Source organism: Perognathus longimembris, chromosome 16 (genome assembly GCF_023159225.1).
Source record: "Perognathus longimembris pacificus isolate PPM17 chromosome 16, ASM2315922v1, whole genome shotgun sequence".
Classification (NCBI taxonomy): Eukaryota; Metazoa; Chordata; class Mammalia; order Rodentia; family Heteromyidae; genus Perognathus; species Perognathus longimembris.
The window spans coordinates 55998999-56018759 of NC_063176.1; the positions used below are offsets into that span (position 1 = coordinate 55998999).

General features: G+C 66.3%; 1 protein-coding gene across 1 annotated transcript in view; it reads right to left on the bottom strand.

Annotated features, from left to right (window-relative positions):
- Nucleotides 1-19761, bottom strand: part of Ppp2r2c (protein phosphatase 2 regulatory subunit Bgamma) — a 44493-nt gene that overhangs the window by 4233 nt on the left and 20499 nt on the right. The window contains 8 exon segments of the mRNA XM_048364140.1: nucleotides 2207-2338; nucleotides 2448-2571; nucleotides 3230-3323; nucleotides 3326-3446; nucleotides 4005-4117; nucleotides 4958-5123; nucleotides 6334-6378; nucleotides 6380-6432. Coding sequence (XP_048220097.1) covers nucleotides 2207-2338; nucleotides 2448-2571; nucleotides 3230-3323; nucleotides 3326-3446; nucleotides 4005-4117; nucleotides 4958-5123; nucleotides 6334-6378; nucleotides 6380-6432 — 848 coding nt within the window.

Below are 19761 nucleotides of genomic sequence, written 5' to 3' on the forward strand. Positions count from 1 at the left end.
CCCACACACACAACCCCCCAGCCCTGAGGACCCGGGGCTCAGCACCCCCCCACACACACACCCCCCACCCCGAGGACCCGGGGCTCAGCACCCCCCCCCCACACACACACCCCACCCCGAGGACCCGGGGCTCAGCACCCCCCCACACACACAACCCCCCAGCCCTGAGGACCCGGGGCTCAGCACCCCCCCCACACACACACCCCCCAGCCCCGAGGACCCGGGGCTCAGCACCCCCCCACACACACCCCCCCCCCCGCCCCGAGGACCCGGGGCTCAGCACCCCCCCACACACACCCCCCCCCCGCCCCGAGGACCCGGGGCTCAGCACCCCCCCCCCACACACACCCCAGACCCGAGGACCCGGGGCTCAGCACCCCCCCACACACACACCCCCCAGCCCCGAGGACCCGGGGCTCAGCACCCCCCCACACACACACCCCCACCCCGAGGACCCGGCCGCCCCGCACGCCTGCCGCCCTCTCTCCCGTGTCCGCCCACGGGCCTCACGGCTGACCAGCACCTGCCCACCCCCGATGACGGCCCTCCAGCTCCGGCCGGGATGGCTGCACCCCTGCCGCGTGCCCGGGCCTACTGTATACACCCACCCGCCCCTGCCTCGTGCCTACTGTATACACCCACCCACCCCTGCCGCGTGCCTACTGTATACACCCACCCGCCCCTGCCTCGTGCCTACTGTATACACCCGCCCACCCCTGCCGCGTGCCTACTGTATACACCCGCCCACCCCTGCCGCGTGCCTACTGTATACACCCACCCACCCCTGCCGCATGCCCGGGCCTACTGTGTACACCCGCCCCTGCCGCGTGCCTACTGTATACACCCGCCCCTGCCGCGTGCCCGGGCCTACTGTGTACACCCGCCCCTGCCGCGTGCCTACTGTATACACCCGCCCCTGCCGCATGCCAGGCCTACTGTATACACCCGCCCCTGCCGCGTGCCCGGGCCTACTGTGTACACCCGCCCCTGCCGCGTGCCTACTGTATACACCCGCCCACCCCTGCCGCGTGCCCGGGCCTACTGTATACACCCGCCCCTGCCGTGTGCCGCGTGCCTACTGTATACACCCGCCCCTGCCGCGTGCATGGGCCTCCTGTATACACCCGCCCCTGCCGCGTGCCCGGGCCTACTGTATACACCCGCCCCTGCCGTGTGCCGCGTGCCTACTGTATACACCCGCCCCTGCCGCGTGCATGGGCCTCCTGTATATACCCCGCCCCTGCCCGCGTGCCCGGGCCTACTGTATACACCCGCCCCTGCCGTGTGCCGCGTGCCTACTGTATACACCCGCCCCTGCCGCGTGCATGGGCCTCCTGTATACACCCCGCCCCTGCCGCGTGCCCGGGCCTACTGTGTACACCCGCCCCCTGCCGCGTGCCCGGGCCTACTGTATACACCCGCCCCTGCCGCGTGCCCGGGCCTCCTGTATACACCCGCCCCTGCCTCGTGCCCGGCCTACTGTATACACCCGCCCCTGCCTCGTGCCCGGGCCTACTGTATACACCCGCCCCTGCCTCGTGCCCGGGCCTCCTGTATACACCCGCCCCTGCCGCGTGCCCGGGCCTACTGTATACACCCGCCCCTGCCCTCGTGCCCCGGGCCTACTGTATACACCCGCCCCTGACGCATGCCCGGGCCTACTGTATATACCCGCCCCTGCCTCGTGCCCGGGCCTACTGTATACACCCGCCCCTGCCGTGTGCCTCCTGTATACACCCGCCCCTGCTGCGTGCCTACTGTATACACCCACCCACCCCTGCCGCGTGCCCGGGTCTACTGTATACACCCACCCACCCCTGCCGCGTGCCCGGGTCTACTGTATACACCCACCCACCCCTGCCGCGTGCCTACTGTATACACCCACCCACCCCTGCTGCGTGCCCGGGCCTCCTGTATACACCCCGCCCCTGCCGCGACCCTGTGTCTATTATATCCACCCCTGCTGCGTGCCTGCACCTGCTGCACCCTGGCAGGGGCGCAAGGGCATCTGCAGCCACCTCTGGGCCCCCTCCCGCGCCGCCCCCCCGTCCCTGGGAGGAAGCAGGACTGATGGCCTAAGAGCCCCCCGCCCTCCCCAGGCAAAGCCGGGGCCCTGTCTTCAGGCAGCACCCCCATCTCGCTCCCCCCGTTCACGCCCTTCCCTCCTTAGCGGCTGTTTCCTTCCCCCACCCCCCGCAGAGCTCACAGAGGGACGGGGGCCGTGGCGGGATCCACGCCGTGGCGGGAGCCCCGAGTCCCGATCCCCCCCGCGGAACACCACGGAGCCCCCGCTCCCTGAGGCCCCGTCGCGCTGGGCCGCCGGGGGGCCGCGGAGGCTCTGAGCGCGGAGCCGCCCTCACGGCCCGCCGCTGGCCTCTCCACCACGGCCTGGCGGGACTCGCCAGGGGACGCGAGGGGACACCCGGGGGGGGGGGGGGCGGCCGGGCCATGGCCCAGGACCAGGCGCAGCTCCGGAGGCTTCTAGGGATCCCCGAACACCCCGCCACACGAGTGGGGTACTCGTCCACCACAGAGGTACGTGCCCCAGGGCCGAGGCCGGCCCCCGAGGTCCTGCGTGCAAAGCCGAGTCGTGGGGTGACGGCGGGCCGGGAACCAGAGGCGCCCCGAGGACAGCCGGCACCCCCGGTGCCAGGCTTCCCGTCCAACCCCCCAGCCCCGCGGACGCACCGGGTCCTGCTGGAGAGGGCGGGACGCCTCCACACACACACACACACACACACACACTGGGTCAGGGCCGGAGAGGACCTCGGTGCACGCGGCCAACAGCATCCGCGTTCAGCGCGGCCCAGGCTCCGGGGCCCAGCCGCCCCTCCGTCGCCCTCCCAGCGCAAACGAGCCTCCAGCCGGGCACGGGGGCTCGGGCGGTCAGCCTAGCCGCTCAGGAGGCTGCGATCTGAGGACCCCGGTCTGAAGCCAGCCCGGGCAGGAAAGTCCGTGCGGCTCCTACCGCCGACGAACCACGGAGAGGGAAGAACCAGAGCCGTGGCTCACACAGCGGAGCACCAGCCTTGAGCAAAAGTGCTAAGGGGCAGGCAGCACCCAGGCACCCGAGACCCAGTACCAGCACGCATGCGCACACGCACGCCCCGTTTTCATCAGCAGGCACGTGATTCCACACCTGGGCCCCAGCCACACCCCGGACGAGCTCGCCTCTCCCTGAAGAAGGGAAACAAAGACCCCAAGGCGGCCTGCTGGCCGCCGAGCCCACCCAGCGCGGGAGCCCTGCCGCGGGAGGCCGGGGCGCAGGATACTGAAGCTGCGGTCCGTGATGGCCAGGTGCCACAGGTTGATGCGCAGGTCGCCGACATGTAGGTCTCGCAGTCGCTGTTGACCGAGATGGAGTTGATGTGGTAGGTGTGGCCGTTGGCAAAGATCCTCCGGGGGCTCACCTCCACCATGAGGTCCATGGGCTTCAGCACTGGCACCTGGGGGGGGGGGAGGGGGAGGGAGGGAGGGGGTCAGGAGAGGCGCCTCTTTGGGGGCCTCAGCTTTGGTGTGTGTGCTGGTCCTGGGGCTTGAACTCGGGGTCTGGGCGCGGTCCCTGAGCTTTGTCGCTCAAGGATGGAGCTCTACCGCTTAAGCTACGACTCCACTCCTGTTTCTTTGTTTTTTTTTAGTAGTTTATTGGAAATAAAGAGTCTCGTGGGGTTTCCTGCCCAGGCTGGCTTTGAACCACGATCCTCAGACCTCAAGCCTCCTACTAGGATGACGGGCAGGCGCGTCAGATTACTGCAGGTAGAAAGCACTTCGGAGTCCCGTGACCTCATCCCGCTCCGAGGAACACGGGGTACCCCCTCCATCTCTATTTCACCGGTGAGGAAACTGAGTCCCGGAGCGGGGAACACGCACAGCCACCTGAGGAGGAAGCGGTGGCCCCTCCCCCCAGGCGCCTTGACATCCCCGGGGTTTAAAAGGGAAGGAGCGCTGCCCGGGGGGACCCCTTCCCCCGCCCCGGGCCCCTCCCCTCCCCCCCCCGCGCCCACCTGCAGCGACGTCACCGTGGACAGGTCCTTCAGCTTCCCTTCCTCGTCCTTCAGGTTGTAGCCCTCCGGCCTTTTGTCTCGCTCAGTAATCTTCCATAATTTTATCGTTTTGTCTGGAAGAAGAACGAGACGTGCCGCGCGTCTGCCACCGGGACGCGGAGGGCGGACGCCCCACGCCGGCCGGCCGCACGACCCCACCCAGTCGGAAGCCGAGGACCAGTGACACCTCCCACTGTGTGCGCCCCGCAGGCGGACAAAGCCTGAGCGTGTGCGTGCGTGTGTGTGCGTGCGTGTGTGTGCGTGCAGAACCTGTCCACTCCGGCCCTTCCTCGTGTTGGATCCCAAAGGTGACAGCGTTGGCCTGAGGGTCTGACACCCCAGGACCCCCCATCTGTTCTCATCCCGCCAAGAGCATCCCAAGATAAAGCCCCCGGGGGCCGGGATGGCGAACTGTGTGCAGCACCTGTTACCTGCGGCTCAGGCACTGCCGCCAAGGGCTGTTGGGTGGTTTGTTTGTTTTTTAATTTTAAGCTGAGGTTGAAGCAAGCAGGTGACCTTCCGTGACGGGAGTGGGCCACGTCTAACCCGTGACGGGAGTGGGCCACGTCTAACCCACTGAAGGCCTGGAGAGCGGGCAGACCCACGGCCAGGCCCTCCGACGTGAACGGAAGCTCTTCCTGGCCTCGCACCCGGGGCTTGCCCTGCAGGCTGTGGCCTCGCCGGCTCCCACGATCACGTGAGCCGACTCCTTCCATCAGTCTCTCTGTCTTGCACACACACACACACACACACACACACCAGGCGACTGACTGCACCCTCAGTAGACAGGAACGAGCGGGCCATGCTCTGCTGCAGGAGCGCACACCTGCACACCTGCCTGCGTGCATGCACGCGTACGCACCTGCGTGCACAGGTGTGACACGCACACCACCCCACCCCCCGGGAGGCCTCACCATTGGTGGACAGGAGCGAGTGAGCCGCGTTCTGCTGCGGGAGCCATTTGATCTTGTTGATCTTCTCCTCTATCTCCAGGCTCTTGAGATAGTCGAACTCGGGCTCGTGGCTCTGGAACGTGCTGTACACGTCGTACTCCCCCTGGCTGTGAGGTGCATTTTTACTCTGCAAGGAGACCGAGGGGCCGCTGAGCTTCAGGACAGGCCCGGGGAGGCCGGGGCAGAGCAGGGAACGGGGCCGCCCGCCGGCCCACACCGCCCGGGGGACTGACGGCCCTCCAACCGGCCGGCGGGAGCGAGCGCGGCCCGACGTGACCCGGGGCTGGGCGCGTGGCCGCGGCCCACCTCGTCCTCGGTGCGGCCGGCTGGAGCCCCCACTTTGCGCCGGACGCTGACGGAGGCTTCCTCTCGCGGGGCGTGACCACCGCGTCAGCCCTGACCCGTTCCTAGCGCCGCGGGTCCGGCGGGGGCGTGGCTCGCAGTGGGGGTCACGCACACAGTCCTCGGGACGTCTGCCACACCGGACCCCACACAGAACCGCACCCCCGACGGCCCTGCGCGGCTCTGGACGGCACGGCCCCCCCCCCCCCCCCGGGCGCAGCTCCGGCCCCGTGACAGGGGGGCGCCGGGTCCCGCGGGAGGACGCGTCAGGAACAGCTTCCCCGGGCCGAGCTGGTTTCCACGGCAACGTGAACCGGCACCGGCGACCCACGGGTTCTCCCACCACGCAGGCGCGGCGCGGGAGTTTTTCTGTTCATTGTGGCAAAGGATCTATTTTTAGCCTCGCTCTGGCAACGCTTCCGGTCCCGCCACGGGCTCGCCTCCATTTCACTTCCTCCCCCGTGGCAGCGTGGTGGGGAGGGGCCGCGGGAGGGAAGCAGAGCCGGGGGACCAGCCCCGTGCTCCCGGGAGACTGAGCCCTGAGGGGCACGGCTTGAGGCCGGCACGGGCGGGAAAGCCCACGAGACTCTCATCGCCCATCAACCAGCAAAACGCCAGAAATGAGGCTGTGGTTCAAGTGGTAGAGCGCCAGCCTTTTAAAAAAAAAAAAAAGCTGAAGGCCAGCTCGGGTCCCCGAGTTCAAGCTCCAAGCCCAGGATTGGCGTGCGTGTGTGCTCACATGGACATGTGCGTGTGCACACACACACACACACGTACGCACAGACCCCTTAAAGAGAAATGCTAAGGTTTTCCTGGGGTTGCAGGTGCACCAAGCCATCAGCCAACGGGGCTGTGTGCGCAGGCCAGGACTCCCCTCTGCACCTGCCAGCCGCAGCCCCCCCCGCCCCCGCATCCTCCCTCCCGCTGCAGGGAGCCAGCCCCCCGCCCCCACCCCTGCCAGGCCCCCCCTCCCTCCCTCCCTCCCCGCTACGCACCTCCGGTTCCCGCTGGAAGATGACAACCCGGCCGCCCTTGTCGCCCCGTGGCCAGGAGCTCTCCAGTGTGGTTGAACTCGACGGTGGAGATGATGTCGGCTAGGGGGGAGAGACGGGGGGAGGGTCACTTGGGCAGGAGGGGACGGGGGGGGGGGCCAGGCAGGATGTCTGACTTTAAGGACAGGGTTCACTCGTCAACCTCCTGCCTCCCTCCCCCCCACAAGCCCTGCAGGTTTCCGGGGAGTCCACGTGACACAGCTCAGCCCGGCACTCTGCCTTGGGGCACCCACCGGGGACCCGGGAGGGCAAGGGGAGCACCGGGCCGCCCCCCACCCCCACCCTGGAGGTCACTTCAGGGAGGAGACAGCGGGGCCCAAGGGCCAAGACGCAGTGGAGAACGGCTGCCTCCCTAGAGCCTCGCTGGGCGGGAGGCCGGGCCCGGGGAAGGGCGGGGAGCACCACAGCGCCCAGACTGCACTGCCTGGGGGAGAGGGCCACCCAGGGGCAGCCTCACCCCGCTTCCTGGAGCCCTCTGTGGGGGGGGGACATGTCTGGCCACCCAGGACCGGCCAGCCCCTCCCAACACAGCTGTGGGTGAACGAGACCCCTCCCCCACATTAGCGCCAGGTACCCAGTCCTGTCGGGGACTGACCCATCTCCCCCGAGGTCACCTACAGGCCGGCCCCCCGGGACCCCTCCCCCTCCGCACCCCCACCTCGCCCCCTTTCAGCCCGCGCGACCCCGGCGTCCAGGACCTCTGTTAGTGAGCCGCCCAGTACCCGGGCTCTTCGACACCCAGGGCCGGCCCTCCTGCATGGGCGTGTGCTTGGAGAGAATCGACACTCCCATCTCCAGGCCCAGACTCGGCATGGGAACACGGGGATCCCCTTCCATGCCAACATTCCGGGACTCGACGGGTCACAGAGACAACCAGCCGGGACATTCCGGGGGCCGGGATGGGCCTCTGGGGCCTGGCGCCCTGCCGCACGGCTCCAGCCAGCGCCAGACCTCACCCGCAAGCCCGCCCGCCCGCCCGGGACCACGAAATACGGGACTACTTCCCACGCGGGCTCCTTCGTGACGCCGGGAGCATGGGGCGCTCCTGCGCACGCCGTTTCTAATATAACTGGAGACGCAGCACGTCCTAGAACACCATCTGCCTGTGCCCAAGCAACGGCCACTGGCAGACCAGAGCAGGGCCCACCTCCGGCCCAGGAAGGGGGCACACCCGTGTCCTACCAGGGCGCCCCTCCCTCCAGGCTTCACGGTGAACCTCCGGGTGGGCCAGCCCGGCCTCCCTCTCCCAGCCTGTGGAGACACGCTGGCAGACAGCAGATCCTACCGCAGCACGGAGGCCAAACCCCTGGCGGGAGAGGGAACGGGATATAAAGTCGCACACGGGATGTTTTAATTCTATAGACCAGTGATCACAGCCTCATTAAGTCCACAAGCCGGGGGGAAAAGCAGCAGCAAATTCAGAACACCCACAGAGCTCGCTTCAGGGTGGTCGGCTCCAAATCACCGTTCTCCACCTTACTTTTTAGAAGATGTGTTCCGGCTTTTCCAAAGCGACATTCTCTTCAATAGCTTCCTTGGGGAATCAATGACGAGGAGCACCGATCTGATGGATACACCGGTTTGATGGGTACACGATATTGTTCATCGTACACAACTCGGTATGTGGTGTCGCATATAATGTGTACATTATTTTCACTGCTGGGGAAAAGAACGCTGTTATCAAAATGCCTACGAGACCCGGCTAGGCAGGCCGAGCGGTGCCGGGCGGTCACGACAGGAACGGGCAGCTCGCGCCGCGGGGGTCACTTCCGGGGGCGGTCTCGCGGGAGCTGCGCGCGGACCGTCTACCCCACGTACTGACGCGCCGTCCGCAGCCGTCCGCCGCCCGTGAGCCGTGACTGTGTTGGGTACATTGGGGCCAATGGCCGGGCCTGACGCACCGTCCTAGGCCCAAAGCGTGGGCCTGGCGGCGATCCAAAACTCCAGCTTCCGGACACGAGACCCGGAGAGAGCCGCGGGCGTGATTCGCCCTCGTGTCCTGCGGTTCGCAGCCACACGGATGAGCCCGGAGGTCCCCGCGCCCTCTGGCCCCTGGGCTGGGCTGCTCCGGGTGTCCCCTCCCCCAATCTCGGAAGTGGACACCGGGGTTGCCTGGGGACCCTGGGGGTTCAACGAGGCGGCGGCAGGGGCAGAACCGAGCGACAGAACTGCCCGGGAGAAGACGGTGTGCCGCCCGCCCTTGAAGCCGCCGGGTGAGGACGACGGTGGTGACGGCGACATCGGTGACTCCGCCTGGCGGGGTGGGGGGGAGGCCGTGGGAGGTGGCGAGGTCACGGGGAGCGGGGAGGGAGGGGGCTGTGGGGTTCGGGCCGGCCACGTCGGCCCGCCGAGTCTCAGCCTCTCCGCCGGGAACGTGGAGATGCGCGCGCCGACGGTCCCCGGCCGGGAGAAGCAGCACGCTGGCCCGACGCAGACGCGCACCGACGGCGCGGGTCAGGACGGGCCGGGGGCCGGGCTGGCTTCCGGCCTCCCCGCGCTGGGGTCCCCCCGAGGCCCGGGCTCCCTGCCCCTTCAGGTCTCATGGCGTCGGTGCGTCCACCGCACCCCCGCGTCGGGCCGGTCTGCTCGGGGCTGCCCTGTCCCCGCCGGACGCCGGGGCTGGCACAGAGCCGCAGGCCCTGCCCTGCTCCTGCCCACCTCCGTCCTCCCTCGTTCCCCCCTCCCCCGCTACAGCCGTCTGGGGCTCCCCCTGGGGCGCAGGCAGGCCCGGCCCGGCTGCCCCACGCCCCACGCCCGACACAAGCCCGGTCCTGGGCCAGCCGGGTCCCGTCCACCCCACGCCGCGCCTACGGCCTCGCGCCCTCCCCGCCCCCCGGGACTGCTGCCCGCGGGTCCTCGGACCTCCCAACCCCCGCCCGTGCCCAGGGGCCCCTCGCCGTGGCTCCCGTCTCGTGCCATCCACAAGCATCGCACGTCTACGACCTCGTTCCGAGGAGAGGCGGGCGCCGCCCTCAGCCCTCGCAGACCGGGAGACTGAGGCTTCGGGAAGTAGAGGCGCGGTCCCTGGCGACGTCGAGGGAGCGGATGCCCAGGCACCCACGGCGCCGTACCAGCCGCCTGGAAAATCTCCGACCCCACCATCCCGGGTGCAGACCCAAAGGAATACAGCCCCCACGCCACAGACACACCTGCACACTCCACCCCACCGCAGAAAGCCGGAGCCCACGCGGGGCTTGTGCACACCAGGGAGCATTCCTGAGCCAGAAGGAAGAATGAAATCGTGTCCTGTGTTGGAAAACAGGCGCCACGTTAAATAAGTCACATTCAGAAAGACAGCGATCACGCTTTCTCTCCTATGAAGAAGCTGAAGTTTTTTTTTTTTTAAAGGAGAAGAAAGAAGAGGGAGTAGAAAGAGAAAAGAGAGGCAGGTGGGGAGGGGGGTTGGAGTGGGAGGAGGGGGAGAGGGGAGCCGCAAGTGACTGTGTTCAAGATGCAGCACGCGTGGAAACGTCACGGGAAACCCATGATTCTGTGCAACAACAAAAAAAAAATGTGTTAGGCACCGGTGGCTCACCGGCTACTCGGGGAGCTGAGATCTGAGGACTGCAGTTCGAAGCCAGCCGGGGCAGGAACGTCTTGTGAGACTCTTTATCTCCCATGAACCACCGGAAAACCAGAAGCGGAGCTGTGGCTCAGGGGGGCAGAGCGCCAGCCTTCGGCAAAGCGGCTCGGGGAACGGCACCCCGACCCTGAGCTCAAGCCCCCGGAATGGCGCGCGCACAGAATACGTGCTTTAATCTGTCACGGCGCACGCGCATCCCCCAGGCCCGCAGGGATCAGCACCCCCGGGCCCGGTGAGGCCCCCTGAGTCCACGCGGCAAGCTGACTGCGGTCAGCTCTGTTTCTCGGCATCGCATCCGAGTCAGGACTGCGCCCGCCCGGCCCAGTCCAGCCCGGCACCTGGGGCGCCGCGGCATCCGCGGGACCGGCAGCCCTGACGCCAGGCCCGTGGCCAGGCCTGGACGGATTAACAGACTTCACTGCCTGGAACGAGGAAGGACGACGCCGGAGGACCCGCGCGCGGACTGGCCCACGCCGCCGCCCAACGGCCCACGCACCGCCACAGGGCGGAGCGAGCACGGCAGACCCCCCCAAACCCGCAGGGGCACCAGGCCTCCGGCCGGGGAGAGCACGGTCCTCCCAGCAAGGCCCCGTCCACGAGGGGAAACGCACGCGCGGCCCCCGCCGCCCCACGCCCCGCGGGCGCCGACACCCCTCGGGCGGCGCAGGGGGCCAAGCGCCCGGGGTTCACACCCTGGATTCGTGGCTTGCCAGCCCTGTGACCTCTCCCGGCCTTCCCAGCCCCACCAGTCCATTAGGAACCTGCTCACGGGGTCACCGTGGGGAGACATGGCAACACCGACGGGCTGGGATCCGTTCACTGTGTCGGCCCTAAGACCCCCCCAAATCCGGAAGCCTGGGGGGGGGCGGGGAGGGAGGACCATAATCAATGGATGAGAAGACCTGGGTTCCAAGGCCCGGGGTGGTCGTGCGGGACCCTGGCGGGTAGGTGCTGAGCCCAGCCCAGCCCCTCTGCAGCGGAAGGGCCCAGCCCAGACATCGGGGTGGCGGCTTGGGAGCAGGAGGCGCTGACTCTGAATTGCACCCCACAGAGGGAGGCAGGGCCCCTTCACAGGCAGAGAGAGAGAGAGAGCAGAGCGAGCCACCCAGCGGCCTGGCTCAGCGCTTGGCTGACTGGTGTGGAGGGGGCGGGGGGGGGGTAGTACACTCTGCCAAGGCCCGGAGGAGCCGCCAGGGCTGACCAGTGTGGAGAGGGCGGGGGGGGGGGGAGGGAGTACACTCTGCCAAGGCCGGCCGCCAGGCTAATCAGAAGCACCATGCAATCAGGACTTCAATTACTGCACCCGGCAGGAAGGCGCCCCCTCCCGGACGTGAGCAGATGATTGGGGCACCGGGATGTCACTCCCAGGACGATGACAAGGGGCGGGACCTGGCCAGGCTCCCACGGCCCCGGCAGATTGTTCAGCCTCCAAGTCAGGAGAGAGATGGTTCCGCAGTAACAGTAACAAGAAGTGCGCCGGCTTCTGCCTGCCCAGATTGGATTAGGGAAAAGGGAGGGAGCGATGACAGCGCGGTTCAGTGGGGTCCTCTCTGCGCCCGTGTGTGGGGTGATGGGGAACACAGGTGGGTGGCGGCTCCAGTCAGGACCCTGGGTGGCAGAGGTGACCGGTCCTGACCTCCCCGAGTCAGTGGTCCTCACTCGGGGACCGCAGAGCTGGCCAGGACCCTGCCTTGGGGGGGCCAAGCCTCTCCCCGGCTTGCACGCAGGCAGGAAGCAACACCTTACATCGATAATCACCCCCCCCAAAACCACCTGAAGCTTGGTTCCGCAGCAGCACACCTACCACCTTTCTCTCTTGTTGAGGGTGTGGGGCTGGTGGCCGTGGGGGCCCTGGTCTGGAGGGCGCGGCCTGGGCCCTGTGTGAGCCGGGCAGCAGGCGCGGGTCCAGCGAGGACCGGAGTCCTCCGGGCAGCGCCATCTTTTCTGGGAGGGAGAGGCAGTATAGATTTAAACAACTCAGGCTCGCACGCTTGCTACGAGGCTCTGCCGCTCCAGCCACGCGCCCGGCGGCCCTTTTCGCTTCAGTAGTTTTTCAGATGGGGCCTCGAGTTTTAGTCAGGCCGGTTTTGGACCGAGTCACCTATGCCATCGCTCCTGTTGAGCTAGGATGATAGATAGCTTGTTTGTTGAGACTGGGGGTGGGGGGTCGGGTCCTCAGGGTCTTGCCTGGGCTGGCCTCAAACCAAGATCCTTTCCACCTCCCCAGGAGCCGGGATCACACACACGGGGCGCCACGTCTGACCCTGCCAGTGCCACCGGAGCAAACCCTGTGCCTTCCCAGGGGCGCACAGGGTTCCTGTTCCCGACCTGCTAGAAGGCTCACGGCCTAGGACATTAGTCTCTCCACTTTACAGACGAGAAGACCCAAGGGAGGAGGGGTAAGGGAATTCCCCAGGGCGCGGAGCCCCACCCCCCCTCCCGCCTCCGGCCACCTGCTGGGAGCCAGAGCTGGAACGGGAGTCCTAGCTCCTAGCCGGAGCCGACCGGAGCAAGCTTCCTGCCAGCACTGATATGTGGCGTCATAAACAAGTAACTGGCTGGATAAATGAGTGAGGGGGAGGGGAGGAGCGAATGTCTCAGGATGGATAAGCAGCAGGACCACCCCCAATTTAATTACGGGGAAGGGACCCCAGGGCAGCCCCCTACCAAGCAGCAATACAAGCACTTTCATTACGGTTTATGGCCACCAGGGCCCATTAGCAAGCTCCCAGGTTCCCGTGTGATTACACAATCACCGGCAAGGGGCCCGGGCCTGCTCGCCATGCCCCAGGGCCCTTCCCCCCCAGCCCCCCCTCCCCGCCCTGGGGAACAGCCCATCTCCAGTTACATGCTGACAGGACAACATCCTGAAAACCTCATTTACAAACCCAGACGAATGCCATCCGGGTGATCTGGGTGATCGTAGACAAGAAGGACGGGCGAGGAGCCAGAGCAAGCCCGGACTGACCCACCCAGCGACATCGCCGGAGCCCTGTCGCCACTGGGTGACTTTGCTTTGTAGCCTTGGAGGGGGTCCTCCCCCCCCGCCCAGTTTATCCAGTGTCATCCTCAGAGGATGATCGGAAGCATGGGGCACGAAGATAAAACGTAATGGTAATTCTAACGGCCGTGATGGGATTGAGTGTTTATGAAGTGTGAGGCTCAGCTGGGCCCAACTCAGAACTGTTATAAGCAATCACGTAGTTGCTCTGTGTGTGTGTGTGTGCGTGTGTGCGTGTGCGTGCATGCCTGTGTGTGTGTGTGCGCTGGTGACACTATCGCCGAGCTGTGTCCGGGCAGCCTCGCCTAGCTACCCGTGCCCTCCCACTTGGCGTCCCGGGAGGCATCGGGGTTGACCAAGGCACGGAGGGCGTCCCGGCCCCCCCCCCCCCCCCGGGCGAGGCCTCTGCGGACCGGCTCTCCCACGAGCACGTCGGAGCTCAGAAACGCACAGCCGGCACTCACCCCCTGCCGCTCTTCTCTGCCCCAACACCACACGCTCGCTGTGGCGGGCCACCGGCGGCCCCCAAAAGACATGTCCACACGGCAACGCCCAGACCCTGCCATCTGACCTGCGAAGACGGTCTCCGCAGATACGGCTACACAGGGCACCTGGCCAGGAGGCGTCCGGCCTGCACCTTCCCACCGCGGCCTAAATCCAGCGACAGGATCCTGATAGGACACGGAGGGGGAGGTGGGGAGCGGAGCCGGTGCCGTGGAAACCGAGGCGGCAGCCACAAGCCGCGGAAGGCCGCTCGGGACTTCCGCTCTGGACTTCCGGCTACGAAACTGTGCAAGAACAAGACACCTGCTGTTGTAAGCCACGCCCTGCGGCACCATTTCGACAGCTGCGGGGGGGGGGGGGGGGTGGCGCTATGCTCACGGGCGGTAAGTGAGCCCCCCGGACCCCCCCCCCCCCCCCGCCTCAGTGTGAGGACGGGAAGACAGCGGTGACCCTCCAACACCCAGCGATCGTCATGAACAACGGTCCCTGCTCACACCCCACCATTTCTGCCGCGAAATATCCGGAGACAGGTGAGCTGCCGGTGAGAAGGACACGACAAGATAGCTCCCGTCACGGCACACAGCCACATGGGCACCCGCAGTACCGGAGCGCGTACCGGCCGCCGGGTCCTGGGCGAGCAGCTGCTCAGAGCCGAGGGGCAGCGCCGGCCCGAAGTTCTCACCAGAGTGCAAAAGACTCGGGATGCCAAACAGTCATCTACGTCGATCGTACCAATCACACATGCTAGCGCAGTTAGCTCCACCCATGTCCATCCCCACGGCTGGCACTCACTGAGAGGACATCGAAAAGCCGGTTAAGTACCAGTAGTAGAGATTTCAAAAATAAGAAGAATGAAATGCCAATGAAATGGCAGATGAGACCAGGGCCCCCAAAAGGGAGGCCAAGACATTAGAAAGGGGCCAAACATGAAGGCGATAAACCGGCAACAGCCATGACCCCAAATGGTTCCCCCCCAGGGGAACGTCACCACACCCTCTGGGAGGGCCCGGCTGATTGGATCAAAAGGTAGCCACCCGCCCCTCCAAGCAGCCAATCACCAGGCCTCCCCAGAGAGCTGAGCCAATCACCGTTCACTCCTGGGAGTCTGCCCGGAGGAAGAGGAGACGGCAGGACGGGAAAGCATCACTGTCACTGGGTAACCAGGGGAAGGCACCGGGAGCACCGGGACGAAGACGGTGGCAGCCCTGAGCCTGCCATCCACATCTCGGCGCTGGCTAGGCCAGGACTCACCCCAGGCAGGTCAGAGCTGGTGTCACACTGACGTGCCCTGTGTCCCATGACCCCCCCCCAATCTTCGCAAGGATCTGGGCCTGGTGCCACCAGGCAGGCTGGCATGTCCCTTGACGAAGCAGGCTCCGCGCCCGAGACCCACGTTGAGTGGAGTCCTGGGCCGCTGCACCTCCCGGAGGCCTTCGGAGCTAGCTAATGAGGCCGAGTGCGTGAGCTGTAATTACACCAGCTCACGAGCCCGCCACGGGCGGGGGGGGGGGGGGGAACCGGGGCAGGCGAGCACGCGTGTTCACGCAGGGCCTAATGGAGCATCCCGGCTTCTACAGATCTCACCGTGTGATTTAATTAACCCTCGGTTCCGCTTCTGCCCTCCGCGCCCCCCACCCCCCGCCACCCCCTTCCCCCAGTGGGCAGAGCAGGCTCCCAGAGCCCTGGGTGGGAAAGAGGGAAGGAATGGCTATGAGGGGGAGGTCTACAAGGCAGGGGGGAGGGGGCGGGCATCCCCCTTCCTCCCTGGCCAGCTGCGCACACTGGTGAGACTGTGCTCCTTCCGCCTGGCTTTCCAACGCCAGGCCTCTCCACCGGGGTCATTTCCTGGTGCTCCCTGCCCATGGAGGGTTGCTCCTGCCGCCCCCCCCCCATCCCGCTGCCCCACGGGGATCTGGGCCGGGCCTGGGGGCCCGTGTGCCCTCAGTGCCAGGGGCCGAGCCAGCCCCGCCGGCCGACCTTGGCTCTCACCACCGGGCCACACTGGGGCACCGTGAATGGCGCGGCCTCCCAGATGTTGGCTGCAGCTGGGTGCCCCCCGCCCCGGGAGCCGATTTGGCTTTGTCTGCCCCCAACATTTCCTAGGGAGGGTGGTGCGTGGGGGGGTTGGGGGGAGGAGAAGTGGGCGTGGGGTGCCCGGCTCTGGGGAGGGAGTGGGCAGGGGCCACTCTGCCCCCCTCCTTGGGCTCTGCCAGCCTGGGACCAACACGCCGGGCACGCGGAGGCTCAGTCCCTACCTCCTCGCACCTGTGGGCCGGGACGGGGGGGGGGGGGACTCCAGATCCCCACGGCAGAGGAGGGAGACGCGGATGGGCCAGGAGGGGCAGGGGGGAGTCACCTCCAGCACACAGCCCCCCCCCCCCTCGGCTTGCTGTGGCCAGATTTGCACATGCATCCAGCCCTGCTTTACTGGGAGGAAGCCAGTACTCGATTCCACTGCCCGGCACGGGGCCTGGGCCGCTCCATTGTGCCCTGGCTCTGGGGCGCCCCTCCGCAGGGCTGGGCGGAGCCAGGCTCCCAGAATCCTCAGGGAGACGCCTCTGGGTACCTGTCCAGGTCCCCCCGGGGCCGCCCCAGTTCTCTGTAAACAGGTTCCCCTGGTGCTCCCGGGGGACCCACGGCCCTGGCCACGGCCCCCAGTGGGAGGGGCGGGGAGGGAGGGGGCACAGAGGAGATGCCCTCCCTCCGCTTGCCAGGAGTGAGGAGCTGTCCCGGGGAGGGGGCAGCCGAGGCCCCGGACGGACCTCTGCCGCCCCGTCACGGCTTGGATGGTGCTGGGTTCCCTTAACAATGCAGCCGCAGGCAGGGCCCCCACGAGGGGTCCCCGGTCCCCGGTCCCCTGGCTGCTCAGGAGGCTGAGATCCGAAGACGGCCCTGCAAAGCCAGTCGGGGCAGGAAAGCGTGCGAGGCTTCGAACTCCAATTCACCACCAGAAAAAGCTGCAAGTGGCGCTGTGCCTCAAAGGAGGAGCGTGCTAGCAAAAAGGAGCTCAGGCACTGCGCCCAGGCCCAGGGTTCGAGCCCCAGGACCGGCCAAAAAAAAAAAGAGTAAGGTTTAGAGACTGCAAGTGAGGCTCAGGGAGTAGAGTGCCAGCCTTTGAGAAGCAACAGACCCTGAGTTCAAGTCCTAGTCTCAGGGAAAAAAAAAAAAAAAGAGGTTTAATATTCCAAAACCACCCAGCGTCAGGGCTCCTGCGGAGAGCGAGCGCGTGCCGGCGACTTTGGGCTTCGCTCGGCCTGCCCTCCCTCACCATATGCCTTGAGGGAGGCCTTCCACCCCATGCCAGGTGCCGGGTGAAGGCAGCAGGGTTGAGACACTGGCCCCGAGCTGCACAGCACGCAGAATTCAAGATTGGGCCAGACTCCAAGCCCCAACCTCCTCTTGCCTGCCTGAGTTCTTCTAAAGATCATCCATGCCTCTCCCACCTCCCCCCCCCCCCACCCTCTGACGCTTCTGGGCTGTAGGGTTGGGGAGGGGCTGGGCCACCCCACCAGCCTGGAGCCCAGGCAGACATACACCCCCCTCTGGCTGAGTCGCTTCCCTGACCACCACCCTATGCTGGTCCCGGAGCACTCGGAGATAGACGACTACGCCGGCATCCTACTAGTTGGTACACGGAGGCGCGGGACGATGAAGCCCGGGGAATCCTGGGAGCCCAGCGGGGCCACCACCACCTCCTACGGGGGGAGGTGGGGTGGGAGGCGGGGGTCGGAGGGCTCCTCCAAATCCCTGTCCTGTGCTGAGCTCTGAGCCTGGCCCGGGGCACGGTGTCAAGGCAGACAGCCTGAGCAAGGGAGAGATGGGCGAGCCCGCTGGTGCTGTCAGCCCCTGGGGCCCCACAGACGGGGAGAAGGCAGGGGGGGAGGGGGAGGGCAGGGACTCTCTGATGGTGAAATTCAGGATGGGCGGCTGGGGAACTTCTGACGGCAGGCCGTCGCCGGCTCCAGAGCCTAACAGTGGCTTTTGCATTTTCTTTCCAGAGTTATGACATCAAAACAAAACAAAAAATAATACGCAACAGGAACTTCACCGGCTGCAAACTCCCCTGCCCTTGATAGACACAGCCACGATCCTCCTCCCCTCCAGCCCTCGAGCCAGCCGGCGCCCCAAGGCCAGGGCGGGGCGCACCCCACGGCTGGAGAGCTCCAGCCCGGCCCGCAGAGCCTTGGCACGTCACCGGGTGCGGGCTCGGGAGCCGCTGCGGGCAAACCCGGTGTGCTCACGCCCTCCACGCCCGGGGCCTGCGCACAGCTCCCGTGCCCGCTCGCCTCGGTGCAGGAGGCTTTCACGTCGTGATTCCAGGGGCGGGCGTGGGGAGGGGAGATGGCAGGCACCAGAAAAGGAGACTCTGTGGTCTCGGCTTCCTCTAGGACACCCCCGTTCCGGGGTCTTCTGACCACTGCCTGGATGGAGCGGGGCGGGGGGGGGGGGCATCAGGACAGGGCGGGAGAGACGGGCCCAGCATCTAGCCGAGTTTACAGAGCTGACTGCAAACATGGCCCGTGGCGGCCGTCCTGCCCCCCCCCCTCCCCACCCACCTCCCTCCCCTCTGGGCCTGGGTGAGCGCACGGCACAGTCCTGGAGCAGGCTCAGTCCTGGGAGAGGGGAGAGGGAGGGAAAGACCGGCACCTCCACCCACCTCAGATTCTGTCTCCAAGGGCCAGAGTCTCTCCTGTTTTCCTGGCCCATTCATCGCACCGCGGCCGGGCAGCAGTTGTACGAGCCCGAGTGTGCGTGGTGGCTCACCCTTGTCATCGCAACTGCCCCGAAGGCCGTCACTGAGGGCATGGTGGTTCTTTTCTATCCAGGTCAGCCTGGGGCAAAACAGCTTGTGAGACCCTCATCAACAGAAAAAAGAAGTCAGACACGGTGGTGTGTGCCTGTCATCTCAGCGAAGCAGGGAGAAGAGCCCTGATCCAGGCCAGCTTGTGCCAAAAAGGGCGAGACTCTACCTCAGAATTAGCCAAAGCAAGACAGAGCTGGGGGTACGGCTCCAACGCTGACACAAGAGGCCTTGAGTTCAAAAGAAGAGGAAGACGACGAGGAGGAGGAGGAGGAGGAGGAGGAGGAGGAGGAGGAGGAGGAGGAGGAGGAGGAGGAGGAGGGAGGAGGAGGAGGAGGAGGAGGAGGAGGAGGAGGAGGAGGAGGAGGAGGAGAGGAGGAAGAGGAGGAGGAGGAGGAGGAAGAGGAGGAGGAGGAGGAGGAGGAGGAAGAGGAGGAGGAGGAGGAGGAGGAGGAAAAAGAGGAAACGGATAACACAGCTTCACAGGCCTAGAGGGCTGACTCGCCGGGACTAAACTAACAAGAAACGGATGAGGAAGTCAGACGACTCAGTCACAGCAACTGGCGTCCACCAAGGGTGGGCTCCTCGGAAGTCTCCATTTCAAGGAAGAGCTGGACAACGCCAGCGGCCGGTCCGCAGCTGTGAATCACGCCAGCGGGAGCGGAGCCCTTGGCAGGCCTGGGAAAGCAGCTCGAGTTCACGGCCAGAGGGCGGCAGGCTGTGATCCAAGCCCAGGTCTGCTGGACTCCCAGCCTGCGGACGGACGCTGATCTCACCCTGAGCCACAAAGGCCTCCCCGTGCCAAGAGTCAGCCCACTCTTAGAGGGCCCACAGCCGGTACCGCAGCCTCTCCCCGTTCACCTCCACCGTGTAGCCTAAGAGCAGCCGCAAACAGTACGTACACGCGCAGGTGCAGCTGTGTGCCAATAAAACTCTATAAACCAGGCACCGATGGCTCACACCTGCTACTCAGGAGGCGGAGGTCTGAGGGTCACAGTTCCAAGCCACCCTGGGCAGGGCAGAAAAAGTCCATGAGACTCTTCTCTCCAATGACTCACTAAAAAGCTGAAAGTAGGGCTTGAGCGGTAGAGCGCATACACACACACACACACACACACACACAGAGCGCGAGTACAAGGCCCTGAGTTCAAGCCCCAGGACTGTAGCAAAAGACACGAGCATTCACATTGGAGGGATAAAGACCACAAATCACACGTTCCATGGCCACACAAGCTGGGAAGACTCAGGGTGGGTGGAGGGGAATCCAAGGACTCCTCTGACATTTCTCCATGCAGCACCGGTGAGTAGGTCCCCAAATGGCTGGCCCTGGCCGGGTCCCCAGGGGCTCATCACACCGCATCAGAAATCCCACCAGTCACGTCTTCCGCGTCCTCAGGAGGCCGGGGGAAGGGACAGACTGCCCACGGCCGTCCAACAGCACTGGAACCGAGAGCTTGGCCACAGCCAGGTCTCATCTGCCCA